At 43.6% G+C, this 16,580-nt stretch overlaps 1 protein-coding gene across 2 annotated transcripts in view; it reads left to right on the plus strand.

Annotated features, from left to right (window-relative positions):
• LOC126469995 (uncharacterized) overlaps positions 1-16,580 on the plus strand; it is a 501,305-nt gene that overhangs the window by 371,039 nt on the left and 113,686 nt on the right. For both annotated transcript variants that reach the window (XM_050097449.1, XM_050097450.1), the window contains one exon: positions 7,533-7,668. In XM_050097449.1, the coding sequence (XP_049953406.1) occupies positions 7,533-7,668 (136 nt within the window). The remainder of the gene's footprint in view (positions 1-7,532; positions 7,669-16,580) is intronic.

Consider the following 16,580-nt stretch of genomic DNA (forward strand, 5'->3'; position numbering starts at 1 on the left):
GGTCATAATGATTTGGCTCTTCAGTGGTCCCAGCTTAATAGTCACAACGCTATAATTGGATGAATTCGGACTAATACAGCAGGGTACCTACAATCATTTTCCCTTGTAGCAATCGCGAATGGAACATGAAAAGGACAAGAATAATCCAGCCAAAACCAAAGACGGGCCACTCGCCTCCGTCCAACCACTGCGTCATCCTCAACCAATGGCATCATGCAGATGCGTATGGAGGGACGTCAGCACCCCAGTCTCCCGACCGTTGTCTCGTTATTACACTTGTTACCGCTACTTCCTCTTTCACGAAGCTCCTCAGTTTGCATCACGAGACTAATCGGACCCTATTTTAGTCCTCCCACCAAGGCAAAATCCATGTTCAAAGAACCTTTTTTCCTCCATTTCTAGTCGGGAATCCGTCCTGCAGTTTGTCTGTATTATTAATGTTACATCATATCGGTACATATAGTGCAATGACGTACCATATTTGAGTATTGGTGATTTTATCAGGGTGAACATTAATAAAACCGACAAACTACAGCGACGGATTCTTGACTAGAAATGGAGGGAAAAAAAGTCCGTGTCCAGAAATGGACGGTGTGCGTGCAACGACAACAAATCGTCCCGGAACACAGTACCATGCTGCATCGGATCCACGTCTCAACAGATGTTCAAAGCGGCCTTATGGGATGCTATACCATGCGGGATACACATAATCATACTTTTGGTCCATGTTGGCAGGCCACTTGCCTGGAGTTATACTAGGGTTCATCTCAACATCCTGTAGAACCTGGCTTCGAAATCTAGTGTACGCACAATCCGCCGCTTCCCTGCACGTTCTTCTGTCTGAAAGGGCCCACGCTCATACAAACGCCCAAAAAGGGCTTTAAATGTTGTGTGATGTGGCTGCTGTCTGTGAGGATACTTGGTTTGGTATAGCCGTGCTGGCTCTCGACCGTTTCCATCTCCTCGGCAGTACACAAACACTATGTCGGCTTATTCCCGATATGAATACTGGAACATTCTGCTGCTTTCAGTACGCTGCGTCAATCACACAGCCTGCATCCAACAAGAAACAAAGAGCACGTGATTTGAGCGCCAACTACCGTCGTAAGGGTGCATCATCGAACTTTTTTTCTCTATTTCCAGTCAGGAATCTGTCCCTGCAGTTTGTCGGTTCTATTAATGCTCACCCTATATATGCTGTAGCACCCTAGGGGTAGGGCGCAACGGTGGGTAGTGTATCGAGTTCAGGAGGTCCACAGTTGACCATCCAAGGATGCAGATCATGTCAATTCGGAGATTAGGTGCCTGTCTGATGCCCTAAGTCGTTAAAAACAATATTAAAGTTGAAACTTCCTGGCAGATTAAAACTGTGTGCCCGACCGAGACTCGAACTCGGGACCTTTGCCTTTCGCGGGCAAGTGCTCTACCAACTGAGCTACCGAAGCACGACTCACGCCCGGTACTCACAGATATACTTCTGCCAGTACCTCGTCTCCTACCTTCCAAACTTTACAGAAGCTCTCCTGCGAACCTTGCAGAACTAGCACTCCTGAAAGAAAGGATATTGCGGAGACATGGCTTAGCCACAGCCTGGGGGATGTTTCCAGAATGAGATTTTCACTCTGCAGCGGAGTGTGCGCTGATATGAAACTTCCTGGCAGATTAAAACTGTGTGCCCGACCGAGACTCGAACAGTTTTAATCTGCCAGGAAGTTTCATATCAGCTCACACTCCGCTGCAGGGTGAAAATCTCGTTCTGGAAATATTAAAGTTGCAAACATTTATGGTCCACAGAATACTACAGTTTAGATACCTACATTCAGACAGCTAAAGCTGTTGGGGACAGCGGTGGCGTTCCTCCGTGAAATACACCCGTTAGCACACAGCTGGGTGGTGCGTTGACTCAGCTGCAACGACGACACAAAGCCAGCGATCTGGCCTACGTTAGCATTCAGCTGCGCCAACGCCGAGTGAGCCTACACACAGCTTCCGTGAGATGATGCTCACGACTCCCGTGACCCCATCGTAGACTACACACAGGAAAGGCGCGTACCAGCTCTGCTCGGAGTACGTGAAGTCCTGGAGTGGAGTGCTGTCGCCTCCCGACTGGTGTGAAGTCTGCCACGCGGATGGAGGCGGGCAGCAGCAGCGGCTCACACCTACGACGACAGATGACGATCTAGAAATAATTTAAAAGCCAAGATCGCTTAAATACTGTTTATTGGATAACCTGTTTCAACACACTAAAGGTGCCATTATCGAATCTGAATCGAGCAGCGGTCATGCACCAATAGTTTTATCTTGTGACTTCGGTTTTAAATATCTTACGGAAAAGAATGACCATGAGAGCAGTTGTGTTTCATTTTTTGTGACAATGTTTTTGTATCAGCTGGTCTGCCTCATGTATCGTTATATCCAAATGGTTTATAAATGTTTATCTACATTCAGATCCGCTGATGGCACCTTTAGTGTGTTGAAACCGGTTATCCAGTAAACAGTATTTAAGCGATCTCGGCTTTTGAATTATTCCTACAACAGAGTGATCACCCCACTACGCACTGTGTGTTCACTGCAAAAAAGATGACGATCTGCTCCCTGTCCATGCTAGTTAAGCCTCCAGAGGACCTCCTGGTTGGTGGCGGCCACAGCTCTGTCAGTTTTGACTCGGTAATTGGTACTTCATCTTAACAGCGTCTAAGTTTCTTTAGACTGAACTCGCTGCTCCATAGAAGATCTAAAGCGACTATACTAGCAGATGGAGGCCTCCTCTCCAGGCTGGATTTCTAAAAACTGATTAGCCACCAGAACGGAAGTAGGATTTATACAACACGGGCTTGTGTGCTCTGCTACTGCGAGGGGGTAATAAAACGATCCTCCCAGCTTTTCTTGTTCAGTCACCGTCTGAAATGTAACTCAACTCCACCTTTCAGGAGCGGTAGTAGGCGTATTCTGCAGAGTCTGTACGCTAAATGTTTGCTGTTGCTTCCAACTCAGGCTCCCTTGAGATACCATTATGACGATATCTCTCTGTCGCCATGTCATTCTGCTACGTTGCTCGCTCGGACAGGCGCCATGTCGCTGACTGCGCGGCCCCTTCCGCCGGAGCTTCGAGTCCTCCCTCGGGCATGGGTGTGTGTGTTGTTCTTAGCATAGGTTAGTTTAAGTAGTGTGTAAGTCTAGGGACCTATGACCTCTGAGGTTTGGTCACTTAAGAACTCACACACCTTTTTTTTTTTTTTTTTTTTTTTTTTTTGTCGCTCAGGCGCACAGCTCATTCAGTGTGTCGCCAGCCATAGCTTCCGTGTTCGCTGCTGCACAATCAACGGTCCTGTCTCTCTGGAATCCTGCCTGGCTATTGACCCGTTTTGCCCTGCTTCTTTCGTCGCCAAGAAAGGTCTTTGAAAGTTTCCTGACTACACCAAGTTAACTATACTGCTGTACTACAATACACTCATGTACATCCATACAAATTTCTCTTCTCTGCTTCCTCTTGTACACGACGACAGACTCAAATGGGCAGCCTACTTGTGAGTTTAAAGCAAATATATAGAACTCGTTTCTGATCTTTAACATGCAGTAAACGTGTGACGCTCTTCGATGAATTTCCGTTCCCCGCGCTCCTTCCACTGTAAGGAAACGCACTACACCCATTTCTCCGTTTTCAGGGCTACTAATTGCAGTCGATGGTCGACGTGTGTACGTGCTCGCTCTGTAGTAACGTGTATGTGCTCCCATGTCTCTCTTACAGCGAGTTTTGGGCTTCAGCGCTCTCATAGTCATGACATTTCCTTCCGTAGGTAATGGAATTACAATAGCTTCAGTGATTTTCAATTTAAAACCTCGCTCTTTTCTTCTTTTCTACATACATACACTGTAAGTCACCACACAATGCACGACGGAGGGTATCTTGTACAACTACATTAATTCACTTTCATGTTCCACTCTCAAATGCCGCAGGAGAAAAACGACTGTCTATATGTGCTTCTGCGCAAACCCTGTTTTCTCTAATCTTGTCTTCGCAGTCCTTATGTGAAATGTGCGTTAGTGCCAGCGGAATCGTTCTGCAGTCACGTGAAAATACCTGTTTTCTAAATTTTGTCAGTAGTGTTTCTCGAAAAGAACGTTGTCTTCCCTCCATGGTTTCCCATTTGAATTCCTTAATACTTGCGAGTTGATCGAACCTACCAGTAACAAATCTGGCAGTCTGGCAGCACACCTGTGAATTGCTTCGATGCCCTCCTTTAATCCGACCAGATGAGGTTATCAAACATGCGAGCGGCCCTCAAGAATGGGTCGCACTAGTATTCTCTGCGCGGTCTGCTTTATAGATGGTTCAAATGGTTCTGAGCACTATGGGACTCAACAGCTATGGTCATCAGTCCCCTAGAACTTAGAACTACTTAAACCTAACTAACCTAAGGACATCACACAACACCCAGTCATCACGAGGCATAGAAAATCCCTGACCCCGCCGGGAATCGAACCCGGGAACCCGGGCGCGGGAAGCGAGAACGCTACCGCACGACCACGAGCTGCGGACCTTTATAGATGAGTTGCACTTTCTTAGTTCTCCCTTCTTTTGGCCTTAAGCACTCGATCCATTTCACACCGCTTTGCAACGTTACGCTACGAACTTAATCGACCTGACTGTATCAAGCACCACACCACTAACACTACATTTGCATTAACTTACATTTTTCTACATTTATAGTAACCTGCCATTGATCACATCAACTGGAAATTATAAGTCATCTTGTATTCTACAGTCACTCAATGACGACACTTTCCGTATCATCAGCAGACAGTCGCAAGTTGCTTCTCAGCCAATCCGTCAGATTGTTTATATATGTAGAGAACACTGGGTTCTACCACTTAAGAAGTCTTTGAGCCACTCACATATTTGAGAAACTTATTATGTATGCTCGGACTTTCGTTAGCAATTTTCAGTGTGGTACGCTTTCCGGAAAGCTAGGAATATAGACTCTGCCTGTTGCCTTTCAGCCATGGTTCACAGGATATCGTGTGAGAAATGGACAAGCTGAGTTTCGCATGAACGATGCTCCCTGAATCAATGCTGATTTATGAAAAGATCTTTTCTTGTCATGCAGGCAAGGTAGTGCCCATCCGGTGCTGTGGTCATATTTTGTGGTTGAAGACTCGCTAGTCAATGCATGTGAGCCTCGTTTACACAGACATCAGCATTGTTGCGCATTTTGTGTATGAACCCATATGATGCAATAAGACATATCAACTATGCGTAAATCGATCTTATTGCCCGTTTGTTCTCAAATGCTGATTTGCGCCCTTCCACGTCAAAAACATGTGTTTCGCCTGCTTTTGCGTTTCCACTCTGACGGCAATTGACGTTTTATCTTCCATACCATTGGAGATAGATCTTTGGTGTTAATACGAGTTTCAGAGTTCTATCAGTGAAGTAGGCATTGTGACTATTAAGCCTCATCTTTCGGATCAAAGTTATACTGGTAACGCTTCGAAAACAAATTTCACACGCCGGCCGGTGTGGCCGAGCGGTTCTAGGCGCTACAGTCTGGAACCGCGCGACCGCTACGGTCGCAGGGTAGAATCCTGCCTCGGACTTAGATGTGTGTGATGTCTTTAGGTTAGTTAAGTTTAAGTAGTTCTAAGTTCTAGGGGACTGATGACCTCAGACGTTAAGTCCCATAGTGCTCAGAGCCATTTTTTGACATTTCACACGTCTAGAACCTAGGATGTTGACCGTGGTCCGCCAGTTAATGTTTCCTGCACCGATAATGGTGTAATTCCGTCACATAGTGAATTCGCGCGCCATACGTTGCCCATAGCACGGGGTAAGCGGGAGCTGATCTTTCTTCCTCGACCACACAGAAAAAAAAAACTTTTCACATTTTCTCAAACTTCTTCGACACGTATCATATTTCAGATGTTCCATTACTTTTTACACTGAAAACTTTCTCTTACAAATATTGTTAATATAAAATACCTTTTTGGCAGGACATGTTTCTTCTAATGATTCTGTGACGTATTGAGAAGCCAGGAGTTTGTTGCTGAAATGTTATGAGCATTCGGTGTCATTGCAGGATTATCCTTTTGATGCACTACCTAACCATACGTGAGAAATGGTTTAACAACTGAAAATGCTATATTCTCTTTTCTCTGTGAGGTTTTGGACGGATTAAATAAAAGGTTGCGAACGCTATGTCTTTTCTTTGATTTAACGAAGGCTTTTGACTGTGTTGACCACAAAATATTACTGCAGAAGTTGGACCGTTATGGAGTAAGGGAGGTAGCTTACAATTGGTTCGCCTCTTACTTTAAGAACAGAAAGCAGAAGGTAATTCTCCGCATTATTAAGAGTGGTAGTGATGTTCAGTCCCAATGGGGCACTGTTAAGTGGGGCGTTCCCCAAGGGTCGGTGCTGGGGCCACTGCTGTTTCTTATTTATATAAATGATATGCCTTTTAGTATTACAGGTGATTCAAAAATATTTCTGTTTGCTGATGACACCAGCTTGGAGTGAAGGATCTTGTGTGTAATATTGAAACATTGTCAAATAATGTAGTTCATGAAATAAGTTCGTGGCTTGTGGAAAATAATTTGATGCTAAATCACAGTAAGACTCAGTTTTTATAGTTTCTAACTCACAATTCAACAAGAACCGATATTTTGATCAGACAGAATGGGCATATTATAAGCGAGACGGAACAGTTCAAGTTCCTAGGCGTTCGGATAGATAGTAAGCTGTTGTGGAAAGCCCATGTCCAGGATCTTGTTCAGAAACTAAATGCTGCTTTATTTACCATTAGAACAGTATCTGAAATACGTGACACTTCAACACGAAAAGTAGTCTACTTCGCATATTTTCATACGCTTATGTCATATGGTATTCTTTTTTGGGGTCATTCTTCTGATTCAGAAAGGGTATTTTTGGCTCAAAAACGGGCTGTTCGAGCTATATGTGGTGTAAGTTCGAGAACCTCTTGTCGACCCCTATTCAAAAGTCTGGGAATTCTGACATTGCCCTCACAGTATATATTTTCTTTAATGTCGTTTGTTGTTAGCAATCTTAGCTTATTCCCAAGAGTTAGCAGCTTTCACTCAGTTAATACTAGGCAGAAATCAAATCTGCATGTGGAATGCACTTCCTTGACTCTCGTGCAGAAAGGAGTGCACTATTCTGCTGCATCCATTTTCAATAAGCTACCATAAGAACTCAAAAATCTTAGCAGTAGCCCAAACGCTTTTAAGTCTAAACTGAAGAGTTTCCTCATAGCTCACTCCTTCTATTCTGTCGAGTAGCTCCTGGAAGAGATGAAAAATTAAGCAAATTCCAGTGTTACATTGTTGATTTTCTTCATTTAAACTTACGAATTGTCGCTTGAATACGCTTCTTATATTTCATTGTATCTGTTTCTACTATCGTGTTATAATTTCATGTATTGACTCGTTCCATGACCATGGAGACTTCTCCTTAATTTGGTCCCACGGAACAATAAATAAATAAATAAATAAATAACTTTTGATTGTCTGTGCAGACTGCTTCGTCCGAGCGCGCGTCGGCTTCCGGCTGGACCGGTCGGTGGTGCTGACTCAGCTGGAGGGTTCGCTGATCGCCTGCGAACACGCGTGCCTCGTTGAGCAACGTTTTCCCTGCCTCTCCTTCAGCTACAGGTCAGCACCGCTGCATGCTAACGGTTGCTACTAATGACACTTGCTTTGGATTCTCTGCTTCAGTTCACCGAGCAAAGTGATATGGCGCAGTGGTAAGACACTGGAGTTACATTCGAGTGGACGCCAGTTCTAACTGCCGTCCAGCCGTCCACATTTAGATTTATCCTTTGAAAAAGACACGGAAAATTTTATCCTCCATCCTTCACCAACCAGAGCGTGTGTACTATCTCCAGAAATCCCGTTGCCGACTGAGCATTAAACCCTAATTTCCTTCCTTCATTTTCCAGTTACCAAGTGGATTGGCACAGTTTTTAAGACAGTAGATTCGTACTTCAGATGGAGGATATCCAAACCACCATCTGGACATCCTTAACTGTATTTTTCTTCGCTTAACTGAAGCGAATACCTGGATTTATATCGTTTAGTCAGCTCTGTTCCTGGAATGTTCCTGCAACCAGTCCACGGGTAAACTCCTTCCGCACGCTTGTCAAAGTGAGCATATGCTCTGTGTTGTATTCATTAAATACTCTTAGCGCCCAACAAAATGTCGCAGGAAGAGAACATCCTATCGCTGAAAGCAATTGCTGTTATGTGGTGCTTGCTTGCACGCAGCTACTATAAAGCCTCATCACAGGTCCAAACATGTTTAGCAAACTATAGCAGAAATTATGGCAACACAGATTAGCAACAATAATGTATTAAAGTAACTTATACCTCACGTTAATTGAATGTGAAGAGAGTGCGTGGCATTGTAGTTCAGAGTTCTTTGCAGTGATCAGTCTTTGAACACTAATCTAATCCTGAATCCAATAAACGATTATTAATATGACTTGCAGGATTTCCAGTTGGGCTCTTCTGGGTGGCGAGTGTATACAGATCCTAATTCTGTCTTGATACACGGTGTTGATACTGTCGAACTAATTGCTATGGTGATACCAGCGTAGTGGAACAGTCCGTCTGCTTATATCTGTGTTTGACCAATGGACGTTCACAACGCGTGTCACTACAGGTCTAACGATTGCCAGCAGCCGACTCCGGCGGAGAGTGAGTAACTATTGCAGAAGAGTTTAATAATTATTAACTGCACTTTTAAATGCATGCAAGCTCTCGATAGCAGCCGACAAGGTTAAAACCTATATGGGTACCGTTCCATTGACGTACTGATATCGCGTGGATCCTACATGCAGCCGCGCGTTTACGAAGTTTGGCGGGCAAGCTGATCAGTGTGACGTCACAGGTTCGTTGAGGGGCCCGTATTTCACGTGTGCCCCGGAACTATATGGGTGACGAAAGGCGAAAGCATAACGTAGTCTGAGTTGTGTGCGCCATGTATGGCGCGTAACCAGAACTACGAGGTGTGGCTAGAAAAAAACCGGACTAGTACTGGTGAAACAATAAAACGAATGCAATAAGGCTGAAAGTCACGTGGCCTGTCACGTGACTCTCGCTCCGCCTACTGCTCCAGTTTCATCTGCCTCCTGCACTCAGTCTGCCCGTGGCGTCTGTTTTAAGTAGTTGACGTTTTGTCTGTGCGTCGGAAAATGTCGAGTGTACAGAAAGAACAGCGTGTTAACATCAAATTTTGTTTCAAACTAGGAAAATCTGCAAGTGAAACGTTTGTAATGTTACAGCAAGTGTACGGCGATGATTGTTTATCGCGAACACAAGTGTTTGAGTGGTTTAAACGATTTAAAGATGGCCGCGAAGACACCAGTGATGACACTCGCACTGGCAGACCATTGTCAGCAAAAACTGATGCAAACATTGAAAAAATCGGTAAACTTGTTCGACAAGATCGCCGTTTAACAATCAGAGCATTGTCTGAGTTAACAGGAGTTGACAAGAAAAGTGTTAGGCAGATTCTTCATGAAAGTTTCAACATGAACAAAGTGTGTTCAAAAATGGTTCCAAAGTGTCTCACAATTGAACAGAAGGAACGCCGAAGAATGATTTGTTCTGACATCCTGGAAAAATTGAAAGTGATCCCACCTTCTTACAAAATCGATGCATTGGAAAACTCCTGGTTCTCCACGACAAAAAAAGCACGAATGTCAAAATCGAAATTCAAGGCAATGATAATTTTTTTTTTGACATCAAAGGGATTGTGCACATTGATTGGGTACCAGAGGGACAAACAGTGAATCAGCATTACTACATTAGCGTCCTGGCTACCCTACGTGAGCGAGTACGGAGAAAACGGAACGATTTGTGGAGAAAAAAGTCATGGATCCTTCACCAAGACAATGCCCCAGCTCACAGTGCGTTGTCAGTGAAGACGTTTTTGGCAAAACACAACATTCCCATCTTAGATCATCCACCCTACTCACCTGATTTGGCCCTCTGTGACTTTTTTTTCCCTAAAGTCAAGTCAGCTTTGAAAGGAACTAGATTTGAGACTGTTGAAGCAGTAAAAGAAAAAGCGACGGAAGTAATGTATGGACTTACCGAAAATGATCTGCAGCATTGCTATGAAAAGTGGAAAATTCGTATGGAGCGGTGTAGAGACCGAGGAGGAGAGAACATTGAAGGAGATAACATGAAATTGTAAATAATTGTAAATAAATGTTTTTCCAGCATCAGTCCGGTTTTTTTCTAGCCGCACCTCGTATGTTGCGCCTCTCCAGAGGCTGGTCGTGCTGAGTGGCACCCTCTCTATGTATGGCTGTTTATTGATGAACACAGCACTCTGCCTCTATTACCAAGGGGTGATGATGATGTTTGGTTTGTTGGGCACTCAACTGCGTGGTCATCAGCGCCCGTACAAAGTCCTAATTTTTACACAGTCTAATCTTTACACAATCCAATCTAGCCACTCTCACGAATGATGATGAAATGATGAGGACGACACAAACACCCAGTCCTCCGGCAGAGAAAATCCCCAACCCCGTTGGGAATCGAACTCGGGACCCCGTGATCCACAGGCAGCAACGCTAGCCCCTAGACCACGAGCTGCGGACATTTCCAAGGGGGATAAAGCAGTGAATGTGGCAATCAACTCGTGTCTTGAAAAATGGGATTAAAATCCTTGTCACGCAAACCAGACTCAGATTTCCTGTGGTTTTCCGATATTTCTTTCCTTCCTAGCGTTTCCTCGTTGTGCGTGGTCATGTTTTCGCGATCTGGCAAAATAATTTAACTTTAACTCTGAATCCGGATCCCATTGCTTACGCCACAATCGTCAGTTAACCAAAGGGAGGGAAGTCATATGCGCCGTCTGTCTGTGAATCCTGTAAACTTGTCAGAATGAAACTTTCTCTCTTTAGCGGAGTGTGTGCTGTCTTGTAACTTAGTGACAAATTAAAACTGTGTAAACTTCGTTTTGTGTGTTATCGTACTTTCATTGTTTCCGTATGGTATATTCTCAAGCAGAGACTGGAAGCTGTCCCAGCATTTGTGCAAACGAGTCTTGAAAACAGCCTAAAAACCACACTCAGACATATACATGCCTTTTTTTAATTTTCCGATAGGGCCTCCTTAAACCCTTTCCGGCCCACCTTATGCACATAATAAATAATACCTCAATCGCCTCAGGCTTGTAGCTTGTAATGATATATTCGTCATAAAATTTGTCCTGAAGCGTGTTTCACACTAGTGAAGTAAGTCTTCCGAAAACCAAAACTTCTTCTGAAAAGCATATGTGCTTCTTCCTGAAAAACAAATAAATAATTTCGTCGTGTAAACGAATGAAATAACCCCTTCTTGTGGAGGACAATGTAGTTACTTTTCTTGAAGTAAAATATAATTAAATTCATTCTTAAAAAAGCATTTGAAATGTATTGAACAAAGACACATTCTTCATGAAAACAGTAGATATTTTCTTGAAAAAACAATAGACTCTTCTCGAAACACAATAAAATTTTCTATGTGGGTACCTCAGTCGACAATACTGAGAAAGATTCCCAGAAAATTGTAGAAAAATATCTTTATACTTCTGTTGCAGCTATGTGAGCATATTTTTCAATACAGACCTCAATGCCTCGATAAATATTCGACTCTGGCAACTGGAGAGATCGGAAAAGACGTGCTGTTTCATGCTTGTAATTATAAGACCAATACTAGACATGTGAGTAGCAATAACATTGTCTTTAAAGACGCAGTATCCTGGAATTCAGGTCGCTTGCAAGAAGTTCGGCTCTAGCGCCTCAACTAAGGAACTTTTATTTTTATAGCCCCCGTAGCACTGTTTTCGTTGATACTTTGCTCTCTAGACGCATATCAAACTCGGAAAAACTTTCGTCACAATGATCTTGTAACTAGAAACAACAGTGTTCCTTACTGGCTCCCGTTTGTATCATTAAGTTCTATTCTTCACCTACTATTCGTTTATCAGACACAGTTCAAATGGTTCAAATGGCTCTGAGCACTATGGGACTCAACTGCTGTGGTTATCAGTCCCCTAGAACTTAGAACTACTTAAACCTAACTAACCTAAGGACATCACACACATCCATGCCCGAGGCAGGATTCGAACCTGCGACCGTAGCAGTCGCACGGTTCCGGACTGCGCGCCTAGAACCGCGAGGCCACCGCGGCTGGCCAGACTCAGTTCAACAAGAATGTGTGTACTGTGATGACAGTGCATGTAGTAGTTTTCAGTACCTCACCTAGATTCCCTCTTGCTGTCAGCGATTCACTGATTAACCGGAAACCACCAGCTTGCCTACATCGAAAGTCTGTGAGGACAGGTATTTGATCAAAACAACGTGATAACGATGATACATATAGTGGAAACTCGAATAACTTCCAGAGATGTTTTGCTACAGGAGACAACACAGTACGTAATTTCATTTCACGTAATTCCATTTCACATAAATCACGAAAATAAACTCCTTATAACAGGATGCTCTTGTAAGTTTAAGCCTTTTACATTTTATTTATAACCGTGTTTGTTTTTCTAAAACAAAAAGGTTATAATATTACAGGATGACTTAAATTGATGCTGAAGAGGCCATATTTGTCTGGATAAGAAATATTTCTTTTAATCGCTGCATACAAACCTACTGCATTAAGTGTGGAGAGGAGGGAGGGAGAGGGTATACGTACCGAGGGAGATAGCTACAGTCTGTGTGTACTGCAGTGTCCTATAAGTAACACTGTAATCACTACCTACTACACAATTACAATTTAGCGCAAAATTCCTGGTTCTTTCCTGTGTTCATCGCGCGGGGTAGCCGCGCGGTCTGGGCGTCTTGTCACGGTCCCCGCTGGTCCCCCCCGTCGGAGGTTCGAGTCCTCCCTCCATTGGGCATGGGTGTGTGTGCCATCCTTAGCCTAAGTTAGTTTAAGTTAGATTAAGTAGTGTGTAAGCTTAGGGACCGATGACCTCAGCATGTTTGTCCCATAAGACCACACCACAATTAATTTTTTTTTTCTCTCCAGTGTTCAATCAGGCGAGTTATTTATACGCAACCACCAACGTGTCGACACCGCAGTCAAGTCCGACCCTCAGTTCGAAACGTTGAAAAATCTGTACGCGACTCATCTAACGAAGCTACACTTTCCAATCCACGATGTTCCAATGCTGTAACGTCAAGAGCGTCGGTGAATCGCCGTCTCACATGACATGGCATGAACAGAAATTCTGTGGTGGCTGTCTTTTTGCGTATTTCTCTAATATTTATAAACCCCTCCGGTTTCATGTTCATCACTGTGCGACTTGTTTACATAGTTCCGTTAGTCGTCCGATTACCCACTAATGTCTAACTGTACCATCTTTTTGGTAAACGGTGCGACTGCTACGGTCGCAGGTTCGAATCCTGCCTCGGGCATGGATGTGTGTGATGTCCTTAGGTTAGTTAGGTTTAAGTAGTTCTAAGTTCTAGGGGACTGATGACCACAGATGTTAAGTCCCATGGTGCTCAGAGCCATTTGAACCATTTTTTTGGTAAACGGTGCAGCTTGAATATTAAGTTTTCGCTGCATTTGTGTACGAGGGTTCGAACTTTGATAGTGGCAACTATTTATTTAGAAGTTATACGAAATAGAAACATGTTTCAAAGTTTTACTGACCTTCAAATTCGTCATCAGCATTGTACATAACCTGTTGTCAACGATGTGAAGTCGCAGCATTCCTTAGCAGCGCCAGTTTTGTGTCAATTCGAATAGAGCTATTATTGCCCGACGACTCTCTGTAACAGTTCTGAAGCGAATCCCACGAAGTGCTTCTTTCATCTTAGGAATCAAGTTGAAGTTATAGGGGCTTAAGTTAGGGGAGTGTGGTGGGTAGGACAGCTCTTTCCAGACGCATCGATCAAACAAATCAGTCACAACTCGCACCGACTGCACCCGACAGTTGTCCGACAAAATAATGGACAAGTTCTGTAGAAAGTGTCCCAGCTTCTCTCGCTAAGCTGTTCGTTTTTGGAACACAGCCTGCAACACAATATTCGGGCGCATATGGCGCAAGGTGCGACTGATTTCTTTGATCGATGGTTCTCTACTACACAACACACTCACTGGACTTAACCTGCGTAAATGGTATCATAAAAAGAGAAATGTTACATTTCAGAATAATGCATGAGCGGAAAAATTATAGTTCCCATTCATTCGCAGTTAGGTCCTCATTGTCTTTCTGTCAGTGCCCATTGAGTCTAACTGAACATGTGAGAGAGGTCTCAACATTCACAAGCATACATCATTATACCAGCGGAAAAATCGTCATATCCGAGCACAAAAAATACGAGTATGTAGCTGTTCATTTAAAAGACTATGACTGAAAAGTGGAGTGCCTGCTGCCTGAATGTACCTTCCTCAGCGCATTTAAAAATTTTCCCAAAAACTTGGGCATGAGAACATATTAGTGCTTTTTTTAACACGCAGCTCACCTCAAACTCCCACACGCTCCCCTAACTGTGACTTATAACACAACCACTCTCTAATGTCTTCCAATATTTATTACTTTTCTGTTTCTATGTCACTGAGGTTGTCTTCCTCTCTCTTTGCGTAAAAAAACGCTAATATATTCGCATGCCAAAATTTTTGGGAAAATTTTGAACAATGCTGAGGAAAGAATTAGACAGTTGCTACTCCATTTTTCATTCAGAGTCTCTTAAATAAACCGAAAAATATTCTCATTTATTGAGTTCCGATAGGAGCATTTCTCCGTTGGTACCCTTCTTTTGCAGCCGGGCATGTAACTCATGAACAGAAATGCATGTCTGTAAAATTTAGGTAGTCTACTTATGTGAAATTGAAGTAAAGCAAAAGTAGTTTTGCGCTTCACACTGGATGTTACGGACAAACAAAATTTGCATGTGAATCAGTACTTCAACACGTGGTTCCAGGTGACAACGGAGACACACTACAGCATATTTCTACGTGCTGCGTCACTTTAGAAACTACTTCTTCGCTTCACACCTCATTTTAAGTGCGTATTTTACGTGTACTGCCGGTCGTTGTGGCCAAGTGGTTCTAGGCGCTTCAATTCGGAACCGCGCTGCTGCTACGGTCGCAGGTTCGAATCCTGCCTTGGACATGGATGTGTGTGATGTTCTTCGGTTAGTTAGGTTTAAGGAGTTCTAAGTCTAGGGGACTGATGACCTCAGATGCGTAAGTCCCATAGGGCTCAGAACCATACGAACCATTTTTTACGTTTACAAGTACAGTAACTCCGAACCTCTGTATCTCGGAACCAGATAACGATACATAAAAAAATTTTAGTATTGTTCCAGATCGAGATGATCAAAATTGCAGACATTTGGTTTGCATAGCTGTCTCGGAATCCGCGACTGGGATTTGGTACCAAAAGAAAACAAGTTTTTGAGGTATTTCTCGATAATGGATACAGATTTTTGAAAACGAGGAAATGGCTCTTCTAGATTAACGCCTAGAGAATATACCGATAAAATTTAACCAGTTTGCTGCAGTTATTTATTATTTAGATTTCGCTTCATACCGGATTTTACGTGTAGAAGTAGGGTTACTTTGAACCTCTGTATCTTGGAAACGGGCAAAGGTATGAAAAAAGTTTCCACGGTTGTTCGAGATTGGGATCTAAGAATATATCTCAAAAATTTCAGCCATTTGGTGTGAACAGCCGTCTTGGAATCCTCCACTGGTGACGGCGAAAATGTAGTAATAAATCCATTTTTTGCTGAATGAGATTTTCACTCTGCAACGGAGTGTGCGCTGATATGAAACTTCCTGGCAGATTAAAACTGTGTGCCCGACCGACACTCGAACTCGGGACCTTTGCCTTTCGCGGGCAAGTGCTCTACCAACTGAGCTACCGAAGCACGACTCACGCCCGGTACTCACAGCTTTACTTCTGCCAGTATCTCGTCTCCTACATTCCAAACTTTACAGAAGCTCTCCTGCGAACCTTGCAGAACTAGCACTCCTGAAAGAAAGGATATAGCGGAGACATGGCTTAGCCACAGCCTGGGGGATGTTTCCAGAATGACATTTTCACTCTGCAGCGGAGTGTGCGCTGATATGAAACTTCCTGGCAGATTAAAACTGTGTGCCCGACCGAGACTCGAACTCGGGACCTTTGCCTTTCTGCAAGTTTGCAAGTTTCGCAGGAGAGCTTCTGTAAAGTTTGGAAGGTAGGAGACGAGATACTGGCAGAAGTAAAGCTGTGAGTACCGGGCGTGAGTCGTGCTTCGGTAGCTCAGTTGGTACAGCACTTGCCCGCAAAAGGCAAAGGTCCCGAGTTCGAGTCTCGGTCGGGCACACAGTTTTAATCTGCCAGGAAGTTCCATTTTTTGCTGTTTTCCGAGGAACCACCCATGAACAAATGGTGCCTACATAAGTCTCATTAAGCCCACAACAGACCACATCAAATGCAAGAAGAACCAACCCATTTGCTTCATTTACCTAACCAGAAGGGAGTGAGTAATATTCGTACGTTATCCCTGTACTGTAGGATAGTGAGATTAAGGCGATCTTCTGTTGGATATACAAATGGTCTC

The sequence above is a fragment of the Schistocerca serialis genome, chromosome 3 (assembly GCF_023864345.2).
Source record: "Schistocerca serialis cubense isolate TAMUIC-IGC-003099 chromosome 3, iqSchSeri2.2, whole genome shotgun sequence".
NCBI classification, from domain to species: Eukaryota; Metazoa; Arthropoda; class Insecta; order Orthoptera; family Acrididae; genus Schistocerca; species Schistocerca serialis.